The sequence below is a fragment of the Agelaius tricolor genome, unplaced genomic scaffold, assembly GCF_023055355.1.
Source record: "Agelaius tricolor isolate 1412-34295 unplaced genomic scaffold, bAgeTri1.0.p SCAF_11, whole genome shotgun sequence".
Lineage (NCBI taxonomy): Eukaryota > Metazoa > Chordata > Aves > Passeriformes > Icteridae > Agelaius > Agelaius tricolor.
In genome coordinates this window covers 9,407,774-9,426,720 of record NW_027269271.1, presented here as the reverse complement: position 1 = coordinate 9,426,720, position 18,947 = coordinate 9,407,774, and the positions used below count along the sequence as shown (strand labels likewise).

Here is an 18,947-nt window from a genome sequence, read left to right as displayed (position 1 = left end):
CTTGGCTAATAGTAATACTATGTATAAAATACAATGAACTACACAAGGGAAGTACAAATTCTTTATGTTAGTATCAGCCTAGGTCATATCAGTTAGCAAGCAGATTTACCTCCTTCATCTGTTGTGAAGTCAAGCCTTTCACTTCTACCTTCAAGACGTTCTTTGTGTTTGTTCATTGTAAATGGAGTTACTGATACAGAAACTGTGGTATAATGTTTAAATCCATCGACAGAATAGTGAGTTGTGTTGATTGTTATGTTATGAACGTCTGAAAAATGAAATTAATGAAATTAATTAAATCTGTGTTAGGAGCACAGGAATTCTTATACTTTATCAGAGCTACCTGAAACCACTATCATGTGTACTTCTATTTTAATTACCTTATTCTGGTTGCTTTGCTTTGCTTACCAATGCTAAGTGAAGGCTCAGGAAGAAGAGGAAATACATAAATACATAGAGAGTATTTACATAAAAAGATTCATTGAAATGTAAGATGGCCTAGACCAGCATATCTGGAAGGAGTGGCCATTTAGCAGAAGACAATCCCCTGGCTATAACTATCTAAACTCGTTTATGCCTAACTGCCATGCATTTGTGCCAACTGAAGGGTAACAGGGCCATGTCCTGACATGGTAAACTGAATAATCTCAACTGAAAATTCAACTGGAACAACCTTAAATGAAGGAAATTTTAACATTTGTCTAGAATAAATTGCAGTGTAAAGAGAGTCCAATAGGACTTGACCAGTGCATTATGCCTGGTGCTCTGTAATTATGTACATGCAATGAATTATTTAATTACTTACCTTCGCCTTCCGCCGAGAAATTCAACATGTAGCCATCTATGGGACCGTTGGAAGTGTCCCTAGGTGCTGTCCAATTAACTGTTACACCTGTCATATTTTTGTGTACTACTTGAAGGTTTTGTGGTGCTTCTGGAACTGTTGTGAAAGGAAAATAACAATAATTTGCAAAGAATGAAAATAAAAGTATTCCTCTTTTGACCTATTTTGATTAATTAGATTAAATTTCATCTGACACTAAAGCAAGATACCAACAACATGTAATTTTTTTTGTACTCTATTTCAAGAAAGTATACATAAGTATAAACTGAGTATATGTAAAAGCATCATATTACAGTAATTTCATACATTTAATTAATTTAGGACAAGGTGAATACAGCAACATCACATTTTACTAAAATTGTCCAATGTCTTCAAATCAAGAATTTAAGACTTGTCTCAGACTAGGTCTGCACTTTTTTTGTATGTGCATCTTCATTCAAAATTCCATATAGTTGACCATGTTTTCAGTCTCCAAACAACAACAAAAAATAATCACAGTCTCTGACAGAAGGAAAGAAAGGCTCAGGCTGGAAGACTGAGGGGGTGACTGCAATGAAAGAACAACCACTAGGGCAAGAGACCAGGAAGGAGGAGCTGAAGGAGAAACTGAGTGTGGCTGAGAATGCTGCTCAAAGTGTATCTTTAACCCCAGGAAATCCAGATAATAGGTTTCATAGTAGGAGTTCCCAGAAATATGTGGAATGTAAACCAAAAGTAAGCATTACACTTACCACCATAGTCTGTACATATGTTGAAGTTTTGGTTGGCAACATTTTTTTCATAGAAATTTATGGATCCAATGCAGTCATACAGACGGTTTGGCGATAAATTTTTCAGCACTTCACAAGTTTGATTTTTATCTCTAGACTTTGAATCTAGAGACACAAGAAGAGCTTTATCAATATTTTTCACAGCTCCTAAAGTATGTGGCACCATTCTAACTAAGATTTTCCCTACCGTATTTATTTGATATAATTTGTAATAAACTATCATGATACTACAAACAGAAAAATGTACAACCTGATCCAATTACTAGATTTTAGTTCTTACATACTAAATTAGTTTGCATAGACTTCACTTTTCATCAGTAAAGGTCAAAATTTGACTTTCTAAGGAAACAGCTTTCCTACAGAAATCAAAACATGTCAAGGGGAGTCTGGCAGAACCCTGGAATGTCTTCCTAGCTCTTCAGCTCCCTGAAGCAGGAAATCTCCAGCCCCAGACATTCATCACCCATTTTTCTGGGACACATGAGGCCATTCAGCATCCATATCTGGCCTGTCACACGAGGTGCCTCTGAGCCAGCATGTCCTCAGGCTGGCTGACTCCAAGAGCAGAAAGCCTGGCCTCACAGCATCCAGGAGCCTGCAAAGACAGAGGCCAAGGCAGCCTGCAAGGGGTCAGCTCACAGCACGAGCACAGACTGCAGTATTTCCAAACTGCTCAGCACCCTTTCAGAAAATCAAACAGGACCTCACAACCTCCAGAATTTGTGCAACTTTTGAAACTGGTAAACTCAGCAAAAGAGATCTCTGGGTTTGAACTTTCCCAGATCTACACTTGTGGGGATGGAAGTCCTCCAACTGGCAATCCCGGGAATTCTGAGCTACCTTTTCCTCAGACTGGCACAATTAATTTAAATCTGCCAGTCTTTCACCAAAAGACAACATCAACAATGCTTTTAAAGATAAATAAATAAATAACCCACTTTCAAAGGAAGTTGATGTTCCATTGCAGGTGACAGTCATGTTAGCACAGGCAAGTGAGCTACTCCAACATAACAAGGCAGATGTGTTGGTTGCGTCCTTGACTTTAAGAAATTCCCTGGTGACTGGAATGGAAGAATATTATACATCATTGTGACATTGGCTATACTGAGTCTTTTAATAACAGTTCATTTATGTTTTTTGACTTGTTCTGCAATATGAAGAATACAATCAGCAGAGAATAATATACAAAGAATTTAATAAGAAATGGAAAGCAAAAATTTAAAAAGCCTTCATGAGATAAAGACACACAGGTATTCAAATAATAAATTAATGTTTTAGTACAGACATTCAGCATAAACACCAGCTTTGAAGTGGTGGCTGGTCTTGCTATTGTTTACCACAATGCATATGGCCACTGCAGTTAAAGTTTCCTTTTTTCTTTAGAATGAAAAAACTACTGTTTGTTTTCATTGTTCCTTAAGAAAATACTGCAAAGTTTTAATATACAACTTCAGAATAGCTTGCGAACCATGGACAAAATATGAAAAATTTCTGTCTGATTCTCTGAAAAGCAACAAGAACAAACAAAGAAACCTAGGGAAGCTGAATTACTGCATGTAAAAATAAATTTTTAAAAAAAGAAGAAAAGAAACTACTAAAAGCCTTGTACTCCTACCTTTTGGAACAAGAAAAGAAGAAGTACCATCTGAACACCTGCCGTTTTTAACTTGGACAGTGTAATTCCAGCAATTTGGGAGCTCTACTGAACGGTTGCTGGAACTCACGGTTCTGTTTCTGTCACGCCCCACAATAATGTATTCTGTGTCATTTGTGTCAATTTTCAGGAAAACTTCAGTCATGTTAGAGTCGTTCTTAGAGTCTTTTATGTCTTCAATAATAGCTAAAAGAAAAGCTACTGTAAATGGAGGTGAAAAGACCAGAATTGTTAAATAACTTTAATCTTACTTCTTCCAGAACTCAAAGACATTTTATAAAATAACTAATTACCAGTTTTATATGCTAATTGATCAGTTGTTTGGTTGGTTTTTTTTTTGCTGCTTTATCAGCTTTTTCTGTATTTGAGTTTACTATTTGGTCACATTTCAAGACTGAAGGAGAATAAGGGGTATGATTCTTACCACAAGTTGCTTCAGGTATCACTGTGGTAGGTTCTATAAAAAAAGAAAACAATATGAAGGTCTGTCTTAACAGATTGGGTATGTTTTCCACAAAGCATTGGAGAAGGGTGACCAGTACTGCCCCAAACTCTTTTTTCAATATATTCAACACAAGTAAATGTATTTAGCACTCCTCTCACATTAGAAATAGGGAAGAAAACATCAGCTATACATAACACCATTCTTTAACTAGTTATTTTAGCCATCATCTGTCTTTCACAATTTGCCAATGACATCAATGAACTAGAAATCAAACTGGTTATTAGTAAAATTTCTGAGTACAAAATTACACATGAGTAACATTTCTGAGTACAAAATTACACAAGAATATTCCAAAATCACACACTCTCATAGCAGTATGATAAACTACAGCAGTTTTCCAGGATGCCCATAGATTTACCCATCTAGGCTGTGAAATGGGTAACTGAGTTGTATAAAATGTCACCAAAGAAACAAAATTTACCTGCTTTTTGCACTGCCATCTTACCTTTGGAAAGAGATTTATACAACAGTACAGGTCGTTTAGTGACTACTTTTACACCGGGATACCCAAAAGAAATTTTTACTGGTATTTTCTGTAGAGAAGCGTGAGCAAAGGACTTCATCCTGAAAACACTTACTTAATATATCCCAAGGTAAAGGTGTCACTAAAACACACCAATATCTAATTTTTTCACAGAAGGCAGGCCCTAGATTTCCTGCCTCCAGGCTGGGAGTCACCAGCTGGATGGTGGCAAACAGAGGGACCACTGGAGAGGCACCAAGACTGTAAGGGGCAGAACAGCCACAAGTAAAAGCTAAGTTCAGTTTGTCAAAGAGCAGACAGCAGCCTACAGCTACTCCAAGGATAGTTCAAGATGGAAAGTGTCCAGCTCCTGGGTGTATTTTGCACAAGCACATACATATATTTTGCTGACCTGACTAATTCCTTACAGCCCAATGGCAACTAAAATCACTGTAAATGCTTGAACTACCAGATGCCAAAAAATATTACTGCTGTGTGAAACCAAAGGGAAGACACTGGAAGACAGAGAGGCACAGAGATCTCAGATGTATTCACACTTTTTTGCAGCTTGGGCAAATTTCTGTGAATAACAAGAAAAGTACTGACACAATAATTGACAGATTTACCCTCCTGCTATATGCCACTGTGTGGAAATAATTTCTATTTTGCATTTGCTTGACAAGTAACAAATCTGGTATCTTTAATATTACTCATAACAGTAAGGTTCCTAAAAACATCCTTAAGTTTAATGCAGTTGTATGTCTAATTTGTCTGCTTAGGTTAAAAACATTCCAAATGAATTGCCTCATCTAAATCCATTTTCTGTGCCTGATGTATCGGAACTGTGGTAACTGTGTGCAAGTTTGTCACCTATTGTGTAAGTGGAGCTGGGAGTGGGGCTGATCCCAGTGCCTGCTGGCAAGTTGACTGATGAGGTGGTGCTGTGCAAGGATGTTGAATTGTAATCATCTGTAAGAAAATAAACAACATATCAGCATTAAAAAGTGAAATTCATTCTTCCATATGGCTTTGTCATCAGAAATGTCTTACACTACAGTACTTCTCTGTTTTTGTTTTGTTTCTTAGGGGATTTTTGTAATTTAGAGAAGACTGCTGAAAGAAAAGTGATGTTAATATTTTAAATTAAAAAAAGAGTATTTAAATAGAAAGCAAATTTTTAGGAGTATACCACTTACAAATTAATTTTGCTATGTACAATGACTTTTTTTTTGGTCAACAGTTAGTCATAATTCCAGATGAAGTCAAAATAAAAATAATATTTCAATCTATGAACTGGGAAAAACTAGAACATTTTGCTATATTCTTACAATGAAACACAATTATGAAGAGTGCTTGTGCTGTTTCACAAACAGCAACTCTAGGGTAGTGCTCGTTTGCTGGGGCATGTACCTTGCTCACTCACTGTAATTCTTACTATACTTCATTATTTATCTCCCTGTTTATAAACCACTGACCGGTCTCTATAATCTCTTTTAGGCTCATTCCTACTGCTCTTGCTTTGGGGGCAGCCTTGTTGGCAGCAGCTGGCACTTTGGTTCTGCTGTGGTGACTGCAAGACCGGGCCCTCCGATACCAGGTCCCGCACGTAGTCCTGGCATTGCCGCCATGCCAAAGCACAGACACCTTTTCCATTGGATGAAAATGAGCTGGAAAAGGCTACTCTGGTGGTGAATGACTTCGTTTCCCCCTAGAGTTTTGAGAGCAGAGCGTGGCTGCTAAGGGGAGAGAGCAAACCTGCAGGAGCATCCCCGAAGGCAGAGGGAGTGCGTGCGGTGGGGGCAGCGGAGCCGCTGCTGCGTGCCGGGCTGCTCGGGGCCGTGCCGTGCGGGGAGGAGTGCGTGCTGTGTGCGAGGCTGGCACCTGCGGTGAGAGGGACAGCAGGGTCGGTCATGCTCCATCCCGTGTGCCCGCCCGAGGGACAGAGCTGCCCACACCACCAGGGTGCAGTGCTGCAACACTCCCTTACTGAGACACTGGGAATTTTTAACAGAACAAACGCACATCAAACATTCGAAGTCCAGGGGATTCAACAGGTGTCAGATGAACAACCAGTGAGTGGTTTCTTCTTTGGTTATAATTGCGTCTTTCATGCTAAATGCTGTGTTTTAAAATATACCTAAATACATTACTCAAAACCAGACATGTCAGATATTCCTGCCTATTAAGACAGCATATTTCATTTTGTTGGGTGAATGAAAAGGCATTATACACTCTGTGAGGTAATAGTGTGTGAGAAAATGAAAGAAGAATTTGTCAAGGAAGAAAAAAACAAAAAATCAATGCAATTCTGCCATGTAAATTGTTTCTTACCAGTACCAGGTGTGGTCATTGCTGTCTCCTCCCCTGAAAAAGAGAGAGAAAAAGCGTAACTTAAACTTTCAAGGAATTTGCCAAAAAAATAAAGACACATTCTTTCCTCCCAAATATCAGCTAAGCTTTCCCCAGGAAATTACACATTCTTAAGTTATATTTAGTGGATATAGCAACAACCAGATGCCCAAAAAATCAAGTATACAGTCACAGAATCACAGAATGGTCTGGGTTAGAGAGAATCTTAAAGATCACCTAGTTCAAACACCCCTGCCATGGGCTAAGATGCCATCCAGCAGATCAGCCTGCTCAGGGCCCCATCTGACAAACTTCCAGCCACCTGTTTGGCTCTTCCTTCTTCCTTCTTTTGCTCTTTTTCTACCAGATCTTTCCTACTATGTTTGTTTCTTGGAATTTATTTATCTCTTTCTTGTGGCACATGTTTTTCAGATAGAACTTCTCTGTTTATCATTTCTCTGTTACTTCAGCTTCACTTCACGACACTTCACAACTGCTGTATCTTTACTCTTTTGCAAATAAACTCCTTCAACCTTTAAAGCAAAAAGCCAGGTTTATGTGAGAAACTGCCATACTTGTGAGGGATACATAAGTATCCTGTTCATGTATCAGCATCAGAGCCATGTCCCTCATCTCTGACACAGAAGATCAACATAAGCAGATGCCCTGGGACTCCAGAGATTTTCTCCTTATTGACCTGACAAACAGCAGCAGTGTTGGCTGCTCAGTGGCCACCATGGATTCTCCACCTCATATGGACAGTTTAGAACGCTGACAACAGACATTAAAAACACACAACCAGTGATGGCAGTGTCACCTGCAGGGAGTGAGAATTACTTGGTGTTTAGAACTGTCATGAAGTGTGTCCAAGCCATGGTATGGATATGAATGTACACAAAAGCTAAAGTCTTGCAAATACTTTTCTAGTCAGCAACTGAATTTGTTGTGCAACTGTACATTATGCAAAATCTCTTACTACAACTGACAATTTGGGAAAAGCCAGTAGCCTGATACATTACAGAAAAAGTATCAACAGAAGTCAAATGAAGTCAGGCAAAAAACAGTAATGCAGCATTTATTTCTTTACAGAAGTGGGGAAGGGTGTTGCCTAAAATCTGGTCCATGAGATGAGGATATGGGTCCATGAGGTTTGCCTGAAATCATACGAAACTGTCAAAATAACATTGCTCTTAATTGGAAGAATGTAAGCTCTAAAATGTAGCAAACTGAAAACAGATTGAATAACATGGGTGTAGAAGCCACTATATTAACAGGTCTAGTATATTAATTCATTTATGTCTATTTACCTTCATTGAAACACAGACCATGCATTCTTTCCAAAGCTACACAATCTTAGCAAGTGAAGCTTCCTAACCTGAGAGAGGTTACAGATAAGAAACAAAAATATAACTCATCTTTCGAACTTGCAATGTACCTTCAGCATCTGAAACCTCCTGTCTGCAACATTTCTTTACAACAACTGCATGATCTATAACTATATGTGTTAAACTGCCAAGGAACCCTGTAAAAGCTAACATTCATATCCATTTGTATTTGCCATAAGCAATAAATTTTCAATGTATTTTCATGGTTTTCAATTCAGTGTTTGAAAGCTGGCAGTTAGTCATTCTAAATTCCATAATGTGATTTTCTTTTTCAAAAGGCTTATTAGCTGAGGAATCAATTATTCCCCCTCCTTTTCCAAATCTTACTTTGGTTGAGTACATCAAATATACCTTAAGCCAAATATTAACTTTCCATGAGCATCATCACAGATTAACTTTTACTTAGAAACTTTTCCTAGAACAGAATAAAAGAAGTTGCAGAAAAATCAAACTCTAAATTAAACTCTGCCCAGATTAGTGAAACATTCAGAAATACTTTTCAAGCTACTTACTGATCTCTGATGCAAACATAATAGAGGCAAAATTATACACATCAAGATTGTCTCTTCCAAGCTAAGTGAGATAATAAAAGATCAGGGGGATCATAAGCTTGTCAGTGTTGTGTTGCCTCATTCACCTCCTCAAGCTTCCTGTGAAAATCATTTTCCCCATCCTCCCCCTTGTAAAGTTAGAATAATGCTAATAGCTTAAATAGAGTGTGAGGTTTATTGCTCAATCCCAGTGAGAGAAGCTAAACATTACACATAATCATAGAACTCCAGGTTACAAGAGACCTCAAGAGATCACCTGGTACCATTGCCTTGCTCAGAGCAGTGTCTTAAAACAGAATGGGAAATAATACTCTGAAATTGCCCTTTTTTCCTGCCTATAACTAAGCACTATCACTTTAACAGAACTTCATGGCAGTTTTATGCCCTTCTAAGTATTTCAAGGGTCTCCTGCTCTCCTATGATTCTATTCCCTGATATGCTTTATTATAGCAATGGAAGAAGTTGCAGTTGAAAAAAATTCAATAGGTGGCACCAGAACACTAAAAAATCCTCTCAAAAAGAAAAGCAAATGCATTTCCCCGTGAAGCCTTTCTGAGAGCTACTGGGTAAAATGAAGGAAAAGCAAGAAGAATCTCAACACTCCAGACTCTGTTACTCTGAGATTAATAGGTATATTGCTACTATTAATTTTCAAAAAAATGTCCCAGCACTAACAAATGCCTGAGCTAACCTCAGGCTAACCAAGTTAACCTCAAAGACAAAACTGTCTGCTCTTGTTTATATTCTAAAACATAACTCTAGAAACTTGAAAGCTGAAATCCAAAAATATATTTAAAATGCAATGAGGATGTCCAATCCCCCAAACACATGCTGTGCAGTATGAAAGCTTGATGATTGCCAAGCTAAGCAAGTTGGTCTGAGTTTAAATGGGAACTACCCCAAAACTTTTCTCAGAGCTAAACTGCATCCAACCATAAGACATTCTCAAGATGATATGTGTATGATAACAAGGATAACATCAGATAACCCATATGGAAGAATTAGAGCATAGAAAAAGTTCCTACAACTATAGTAAGTTTTTTAAGCTTCCCTCTCCCTTCTCTTGATTTGGCCATCAGTTGGTTCCTGCTGACATACCTAAAAGATTTCAAATGATTCATCAGTAAGGTTTGAGCAGATCTGGCCTTAATCACATGTCCTGGAAAAAGGTATAACCAGCAGCTCATCCCACAGGCAGATGGGAGCCTGGCTAATCGCTTTCATTATCCTTCCTACCAGTCAGTGGAGAGAATGCAGCGGTGCTTCAAAGAAAGGTTTGAGATGGCAACAAAATACACCTAAAACAAATGAGTTCATCGCTCTTTCTCCTGAAAGCCCAAAGATGTACTGGCCCTGTGAGTGAAATATGGGAGTACTGTGTTATGAAGTACTTTTGATGTTCAACAAGAAGAGTAAATGGAAAAATCCTGAAAGAATCCAGGCCACTAAAAAAAAACAAGCCAACCTCTCAAACCCCTAGGACAGTAGGCTCTCTGGGTCACATCTGGAGGTACAGGAGCTGCTGCATCACCTCTGCAGTACTGACTCTGCACTCACTGCAGTGCTGTGGTTACACCTGTATAAGTCCAGTTGTATAACATTAGGAAAATGTTTTCACTTGGCAGAACCCAGCAACTCAACAGAGGACAACTGGGACCTACAATATGTTAAAAGATAAAAATGTGTTTCAAGGAAGTCCAGGGTGCGATCTTCTTGAGCAGCAGGAAGAGCCAGCACACATTTCCTGTGTGCATGGGCTATTAATAACACAAACGCCAGCTGATAAGATGGAGATCCTGTTGAATCAGCATTAAGAGCCCAAAAATGCTATCATGTTTAGAGGGGCAGAAATCCATTAGCTGATGACATAGAACATGTCATTTAATTCCATTCTGCTGCTTAATTTGCACAGTGAGTAAAATGGACCTGGTTTTGTATTTCCTGCTGGACTGGCCAGGAGGCTACACCTGCACAGCAGCAGCTCAGGCTGTCTGCTCTGAGCACAGGATTGCTGCAGGACTGCATTCCTCCACACACACAGCACAGAGTAATGTGGGAAGGACGATGCTCTTCTGCTAATAGTGCATTTGGTGTTTTATCTAGCCTGGTGCCATACCAGCTGGCTCTTCACATCCAGCTGTACTCCTCATGTCTTTGCCAGAGCTGGGAGGGGGCAGAGGAAGTAATCCTTCCTCTCAGCCTCGTGTCTGTAAAGCAGTTGGCAGCCGTGTTTTGCAGCCAGGAAAAAATGCTTACTGATTCTGCAGAGCTGCTGCCCTTTTCCCAGGATCTCTCCAGCCTTTAGTATATTGAACAGACCCCAGCAACCCCCACCAGGCAGCATTTTATACCAAGCAACCGATGTAAGTCCAGATTCTGCCTTCCCTCTTTTCACAGCTGAACGGCACTGCTTCAGCAGGGTCAGGGCTCTTCACATCTGCACAGAAAGCAACAGGATGTGGTCTACTTGTTCAGATGGAGTAAAGCTCTTTGAGGGGGTCTCCTAGCAAACAGCACAGACATTGCAGCTCCCCTGCCAGCCAACACTAAATTGCAAAAAAAAGAACAGTTCCTGGTGGGAGGTGAAGGGTGAGTAAGGCAAGGAGCCTCACAAAATGCTGCCAGCCGCCCTTTGATTTATTTTTAAACTTCAAGTGGGATAGGATGTAATTCACACCTGCTTTAAAGCTCCCTTGTGCTGCCAGAACCAGCTAACGAGACCTTAAATAAATGAGCATCAGGCCAGAGATGTTACTGTTATTTTTGCTGAAAACACAAAACAGAGGGATCCATTGCTACTTTATAAACAAATCTGGGCAGACCTCAGAATAAACTAAAAACACTTAAACATCTGAGTAATTCTATACCACAGAGGACCCCTCAAATTTTATAGGTGGAATCACATGTGCTGAATTGTTTTCATAACCAGAGACTACAGAATTACACTTTATTCTTTATCTCTAATTCTGGAGAAGAAAAAACTAATAATATTCCCAGTTTCTGGATGAACTGTTGCTTTTTGAAAATCGAGTAAAAGAATGCTATATAGACTTCATATTAAAAATATGAGAATTTTTTCATGCTCTGAGTCAAAAAATAAACTACTCATTTGAGTTTACAGTATAGAATTTTCTCAGATGACGGAGACATTTCTGAGGGTACTAAAATAAAAATATATTCTTGTGATCATTGAAGATGAAGCCATCAAATCACTTCTAAGTTATTCATTGTCTAATTGATAAAAGTCTTCATAGCCCTATAGCAATCATAGAAGTTAGAACTAAATAAACATTATAATTTCTTTTCCACAGGCAATATTTATAATATTTATTTTCACCAGAAATTAGGGATAAAATGTTGAAACTGTAAATTTTAATTTAACAGAAATTCTAAAATGTTCCGATTAAGAAATTCCAATTGTTTGCTTTTGATATCTGGATTTTATGTCCATTCTGACTTTTCAAAACAATAATTAAAATAGTTTCCATCTAATTTCTCAAAATATTTCTTTTTGCACAAGTTCATTAATAATTGCCTCCCATAGCAACTCCTTCACATAGTGCATCACTGCCCAAGAGCCTGATCCTGGCACTCTTTCCTTCCCCTTTAACCTTTGGTTAAGGCATTATCTGAGAGTCAAAGGCCTTTTTGTTCCCAAGCACCTGCCAGTGCTGAGGGCTGACCTGCAGTGGGAAGGCGTGGTCTGCCTGCAGAGCCCAGCTCAGGAGCGAGTGCTGCTCTAACTACAGCCAGTGATAGGATGTGGTGCTAGGCTTTCAGTGAAAATTGACCTTTGAAATTAATGCTTGTTCTAGATCCCTCTCCTTGCTGTCCACCTCCCAAAACTGGAGTTATTCCTATCCTCCTCAAGTTCAGAGTCAACTATGAGCATTAATCAGCATTTACAGGTATGGAGAAGGCGAAAAATTCAAATTAGCCAGCAATCAATTACAAGGGGAACAACCAGAAGAAAGGGAGAGAATTAAGAATGCACAACTGACTGATACAAGAAGGAACAGAATGTTACAATACATGTTGAATATTTCTGACCATTTTTAAAAAAAGTATTTTTCTAGTTCTGATTATGCAAAATAAATATAGGAGTATAATTTTTCCAAAGGAAAACAAAAACACAGAGCAAAAGAGAAATTTCCCTGAAGAAACATTAATTTAATGGATTTAATAATTATTACCAATGATATGTAGAATTTCTCAAAACTTTAAACCTGAAGTAGAACAAAAATCAAAAGCAGCAAATCAAGTGCTTTTTGCCAACACAGTTCCTGCAAACCTGAAATAAATACCCAGGACTATTGTGTGTTTAGCAGTCAGAAGGAGGGGTTTTCTATCACTTGCACCATACTTTAAATGACATTTGCAGCCTTCACAGGACGGCTTTGCAGTAACCCACTCATACAGCTACAGCTAACGACGCCTTTGCTGCCCTGTGGTTTCTCTCATGCTGTTTACTTCTGCCTTTCTTCTACAGAACCCTGCTCAAAAGGAAGAGGGTGCAGCATACAGTGGTTTTGAGCTTAAGTGCTTCCAAATGCAAATGGAGTTACCATAGCACCCACATGCCCAAGCAATCAGACTTATCTTACTGCTAAACCACTTCTCTAGTGCAGTCATGACACGTCCCTATTAAACTCCTTTTCATCATATTTGCATTTGTAATTATTTTCAGTTGTACAGGTTCATTAATATCATACAGTGAGGGGTGGCAATCTTTGAGATGAATCTTCCAAACTGCTTTGCAGGGAGCCCTTGTCACCATTGTGAAATGTCTGCAAGAGAGGAGAATATCAAACCCTGATGTAACAGTTCCTTCAGCTGTGAAATGCTGGGTACTCTCTACAGTGATTAAGAAACCCCTTTACATGAGGAATGAAAGACTGGCTGTGATATTTGTTTGGCAATTTTGTGCAACATGCAAAAAAATCTGTGTTTATATTTGCTTTGCCCTTTATATATTTTCAGTATTTGTGCACAGAAAGTCTTGAGCCAGATCCATGTTGTTCCCATGCTAAACTTCTCTGCTCCCCAGGGCCAGTCCCTCTAACTTCAGTCATGACTTTTCCAGCCCTGCTGGATCCTTCCTTGATCTTCCTTTCCTCCATCTACCTTGAACAGAAACACTCGCTCCATATTGCTCTGCTTAATGGCACTGACAGAATGGCTCTGGATTTGCTGAATGTATATTGTTTATGGCAAGCAGAAGGAGGAAAGAACTTACACCTATTTTATCATCCTCTCAATTTGCACTCCCACGGTTTTTGCAATTGCTGACTCTATTGGTCACAGGAAGTTGTGGAGAACAGCAGAAGACAACTCAGTTCTCAAGAGTTTTGATCAGAAAAAGAGGCTACAGCTGAGCAGCCTGACTGACTGACTTGATGAAGAGTGTGAGGCAGGGGCAAACTTAATTTCAGTCCCTTCATTGGACCATGGCTTATTTAAATATCTGACTCCTCTGCTTCTCAGAGACAGATATCTTTGAGTTCCTTCAAGATTAAAGCATTATCTGGTTTTGTACATCTTCCTGATCGATTATAACTTTTATGTAATTTTGCCAGCAATAGCAAATGGGTCTTTTGCTCTAAAAAAAAATCAACTTGGAAATACTTCTCTAAACTGTCTTTAATTAGCTCAAATTCAAACCATAAACAGTTTAGTACCATTTGAAGAGTAGGGGAGGCTGCAAGTAATTGATGTTGAAGGTCTAGTTTAACCTAAGTCTTTCTGTGAGTCTGGGATTCTAAGATCAGCATTTTAGCCACTGATAACATAAAGCCTGTTGAAATCAAAAATACCTTCTGTTTCTCAGAGTTCTATTAGCATGAAATCCTTGGATCAACAGCTCTGTACTTACTGGGAGCATTATGCCAGTGAGGACTCTAATCAGTGATTTTCAAAAAGATTCAGCTTTTTAAAAAGAACATTTTTTTCAAGAACTGAAAGTTCTTGAAAACTTTCTTGAAATCTACCTGTGAGTTATTCCTTTTCATAATAATATTTGCCTCTGATCCACTGCTGTGTTAAACACCCTACCAAACCACTTGTTTGATTGTTATGCACTGCAGACTTTTACTGATAAAACATATATAAATGTACCACAGGAGCTCCATGGTTTCACCTTGGCCAAGGGCTGAGGGCAGGGTAAGCAGTGGTGGCACACAGACTCAAGACAGCAGAACCAGAGCGTGACAAATGACAGAGCAACAGCCCACCAGAGAGCAACACTGAATAACTGCTGCAAAAGTGTAGCAGCACTGACAGCACCTGAGTGTCATGCTCCTCAGCTGCAGCAGCTGGGGACAGAAATAATCCAGAGCCCCCAAGGCTGCAGTCACAGAGCTCCTCTGGCCTAGTGACACAGGTGAATGTACAGCTGCAGCTGCACCGTTCCCAGAGCTTTTCCCTTCAACAAGATAATTCAGTACTGCTGCAAAAATCACACTTTTCAGTCAGTCCTGTGAAAACAACATTTCTGATACTTCTTGGAGATGACAACTGGCTCAAAGGAGTGCTGCAGTGAGTGATACAGTGATGTTTGGTGCTTCTGAAACAACCCTATTACAGAGTCAAATTCTGGGGCTAGGGGATTCAGCTGGTGTCTTGGATGAGAACGGGTCCCGTGGTTCAAATGGGCATATTGGAGTCAGAGTGAAGATCTGAGAGAGAATCTGCCTTTATCTACTCACAGAATTAAACATTACATTCTAATTGAATTATCTGATGATTGTGCAGTTCAGGCCTAAAGAAAACTAGTTGCTCTATTCCAGAGCAGAGAATGCATGAGCCATTGCTCAGTACCTCCAGTCACTGGAGGGTTTTATTGTGCTTAGTTACTCTGCCTGCACAGCCTCAGCCTTTGAAAGATTCACAAATCAGAATAAAGATGTGGCACAAAAATTTCCTTTTCCAGTGATCTGTCATTTGTATTTCTGTGACTTCTTGCTCCAAGCTTAACAGGACCCTCAGCAGTCTCTGTGTTCCATGAGGTGAAGTCCCAGCCTCACATCTCCAAGCAGCAATGCTCTAAACTATCCTGCTAGTCTCAGTCATATCCTATGACCCAGATTTCTTCCAGCATGAAGAGAAGATCCTAACCAGCACTGGCTGATAGACAACTAGCTTCTGTTTCTTGAAAGGATAGAGAGTACGGAGGGAAAAAAAATCATGCAGCTCAGTGGAGAACCGTCCCCATACCAACTCTGCCTGCTGGGCAGCTTCCTCGCCCTCCCGGGGCTGCCAGCTGCAGCCAGCAAACTCTCTTTGTTTCAAGGGACACTGATTTTACTTGGCTACTATCTTCACTTTTTCTTTTTCCTCCAGACATTCAGGCCAAAATTTATCAGAATTGAATATCCTTCATCAAACATGCTACTGAATAACATTTTTATTGTTCATAAAATACTCTGACAGCCAAGATTCACTGACCAACAGCTAAATCAACTGCATTCTTGTTAGGGTGCAATTTAAAACACAGTAATCTATACACACAAAATGTTGATAGGAACCATCATGTAAGGGTCAGATTCTACCAGCATTATTCATGCAAAAATAATTTGAAAAGTAAATCATTCAGTGATTCATATCATTATCTTCCAGAACACTGCCTGTTAAAATTTATTGTTCATTTTTTAACTATTTCCCTGGAGGTGTTTAAGAAAAGGCTGGATATGGTACTTAATTCCATGGTCCAGCTGACAAGGTGATGCTACGTCATAGGTTAGACTCGATCTCAAAGGTCTTGTCCAACCTAGTTAATTCTGGGATTCTGTGAAAAGCAGAAGTTACACTATTTAAATTAATCAAAATGTCCTATATTTGATGTGTGACCTGAAATCCATCTTGTCCTCAGCTAGTGAAAAAAATTGGAACTGTGACACCAAGTCCTACCCAGGAATTCCACTTTTTACTCTCTTAACTGCATGAGTGGCTGTATGTACCCTCTACGTCTGTGTCTCTCTAACATCCCATGCAAAGTGGAGATAATGGCATATTGCAATTAGAAATTAATTTAAAATTATGAAGTTCATAGACAAGGGATCTGAAAGTGACATAAAAAAATATGCCCACATCCGTCTGATTGCATAAACAGGAACAGGCTGCAAAGAGAGAAACTCCTTGAACTTGAGCTCCCCAGAATGCCCTGCACACACTTACAAAAGCCTCTCACTATCTCAAAATCTGGATTGCAAAACCTGGGCTCAGTCCCTTCAGGGAAGCTGAGCAGCTTGAGCAGGTCAAGAAGGGGCCCTTACTTCATGTCACATCAAAAGCAATGGTGAACAGATTTTAGAAGAGAGCACAGTGCACACAACTCCTCTGGAATTCAATAAAAACATTAAGTGAAAGTGATTTCTTGATCCCCTCTCCTCTTTATTTTTCTTTTGGAACCAGATCAGTAATTTTGGTACCCAGCACTGGGCCTTTCACTGCATTTTAAATGTGTTCTTTTTTTTCCCCTTTCTCCATTTGCTATTTTCATTATAACAAACAGGAGATGTGAGATCCAAGTTTAACGAACCACCTGATAATCACAAGCAAAGAGAGGTAAAAATAGTTCATCTAATTTTTCTTTAAATCCTATGCTGATCATCCTTTTCTAAAAGACTGTATGCTGAGTATTTCAGGAAATAGAAATACAGGCGCAGAACGGAAGGACTCCACTCTGCTCACAGTGATTGTGGTGTCCCATATTCCAGCAAAAATCTAAAGCTCGTGTTCCTCAAGATATGAACAAGACTGATTTCAGTAACTTTAAGTAATTCAAGGCAAAAAGAATATAAATAGTCTGTTCTTCCATCTTTTGCCTGTGGAAGGCAATTTTCATTAGCATTTCAAGTTTTTTTATTATAATTTTTTTATTTTAAAAGAATTAAATGAATGGTCTGGGAAAGAAAAGAAAAATTGAAGGATAAGAATGGTAGACAGGAATTTATTTAGGAAAAGAATTGTATGGACCTTTCAATGTATAGGGGCCCATGGAAAGCCCTCAGGCCAAAGTTAAGAGAACATCCAATTTCATGCTCCAAATAATTTTACACTCTTCATATAGGCACAGCTATTCACAAGCTGGGAAATACCACAGACCTGTAAACATTTCTTATGTCTAATAATAAGAAATGCGTATATAGCAGCATTACATATCTGACAATAACAATCCCACTTGGAGGTGGGAGGTCAGAAACCCAATTGGATTTGTAGCACAAATATCAGTTTGTACACACACATCCCCATAGATGGAGCAGTTTGGAAGTAGTGTGCATACTGTCTGCTGTGATGACAGATGGAAAAGCTGAAGCAGAAAGACACAAGTATGTGCAAATGTGGGTAAGGCTTTTCTAAGTCTATATTTTTACAGTATTTGGCTGAAATACTGGTGAATGTATGCCCACATGAACTGGTAAAATGTACTGCTCTTTCATTTTTAATATGGAAATATATAAGTTTTTGGTTTTTTTCAGTTGTGTACACGAAGGCACTTGAAGATATTATTCAGCACCTATTATTTTGCATTTCATATGTATGCCCCACAAATTGATAATGCAAACAAACTGCAAAAGACAAAAACTTCTGGTAGGTGTTCAAGGAAGCACAGAAATTTGTTACTTGTCATTTACTTCAGTATTAAGTATAGCTTGAAAATTAAGGAATTAAGTATAGCTTGAAAAAAAATCCTAGTCTGAAGAAAGATAATGTGAATCAAGACTTCTATAGGGTCTGGCATGTAACAGATCTCTTAATAACGCCCCAGCAGCACACAGAAGCAGGAAGTGGGCACTGACAGTGCTGGAAGGAAGTGCTGAATTCAGGAAGGCACATGAGCCTTCTCTGCACTCCCATTTGGTGCACAGAGACCAACTCAAGTGTGGGATCACCTGGATTTCCCTGGGCTGCTCTGCACCAGCATGTAAACTGTTAGGAGTACTTGGATAAACTGAACTATGATCAAAGCCCTGCACAACCTGCAGCACCCTCACCCAAATTCTTTATCAAATTTTTCAGTTTTCATTATACTTGATGCTGAAACTGAAACTTTCAAGGTAGTTTAATTAATATTAATATTAATAATTAATATTAAAAATATGAAAGAATATTTTTAATAATGCCCAACATTAGCAAGGCAACTGAGAAAAAAGAGACTGCAGCATTTTAGTCAGGATTATCAAGAATAGCCTCATGAGCATAAGCTTTGAAAAATCTACAAAAAAGTAAAACTGTTTTCTGGATTTCCATTTTGCCACATAAGATCCTTTTGTAGGATATTCCATGTCAAGGATGGTCAAGAAATTCCATGATCAAGATGCTCTGCTCATCTGCTGATGAATAATAAATTCTGCCATGTTAACACAAGGTGTTCTTTCTTTCCTTTTGGACATAAAATATGTTTTTTATATACATTTACATAAGCAAG

At 38.9% G+C, this 18,947-nt stretch overlaps 1 protein-coding gene across 7 annotated transcripts in view; it reads right to left on the bottom strand.

Moving 5' to 3' along the window:
- Positions 1-18,947, bottom strand: part of PTPRC (protein tyrosine phosphatase receptor type C) — a 75,854-nt gene that overhangs the window by 18,992 nt on the left and 37,915 nt on the right. For 3 of the 7 annotated variants that reach the window (XM_071436041.1, XM_071436042.1, XM_071436044.1), the window contains 7 exons: positions 6,568-6,600; positions 3,693-3,725; positions 3,230-3,454; positions 2,553-2,675; positions 1,576-1,719; positions 806-940; positions 110-268 (listed from right to left, as the gene is read on the bottom strand). In XM_071436041.1, the coding sequence (XP_071292142.1) occupies positions 110-268; positions 806-940; positions 1,576-1,719; positions 2,553-2,675; positions 3,230-3,454; positions 3,693-3,725; positions 6,568-6,600 (852 nt within the window). Of the gene's footprint in view, positions 1-109; positions 269-805; positions 941-1,575; positions 1,720-2,552; positions 2,676-3,229; positions 3,455-3,692; positions 3,726-5,106; positions 5,206-5,991; positions 6,118-6,567; positions 6,601-18,947 lie in introns of all 7 variants that reach the window. The other 4 variants (XM_071436037.1, XM_071436038.1, XM_071436039.1 and 1 more) reach the window with 2 other exon arrangements.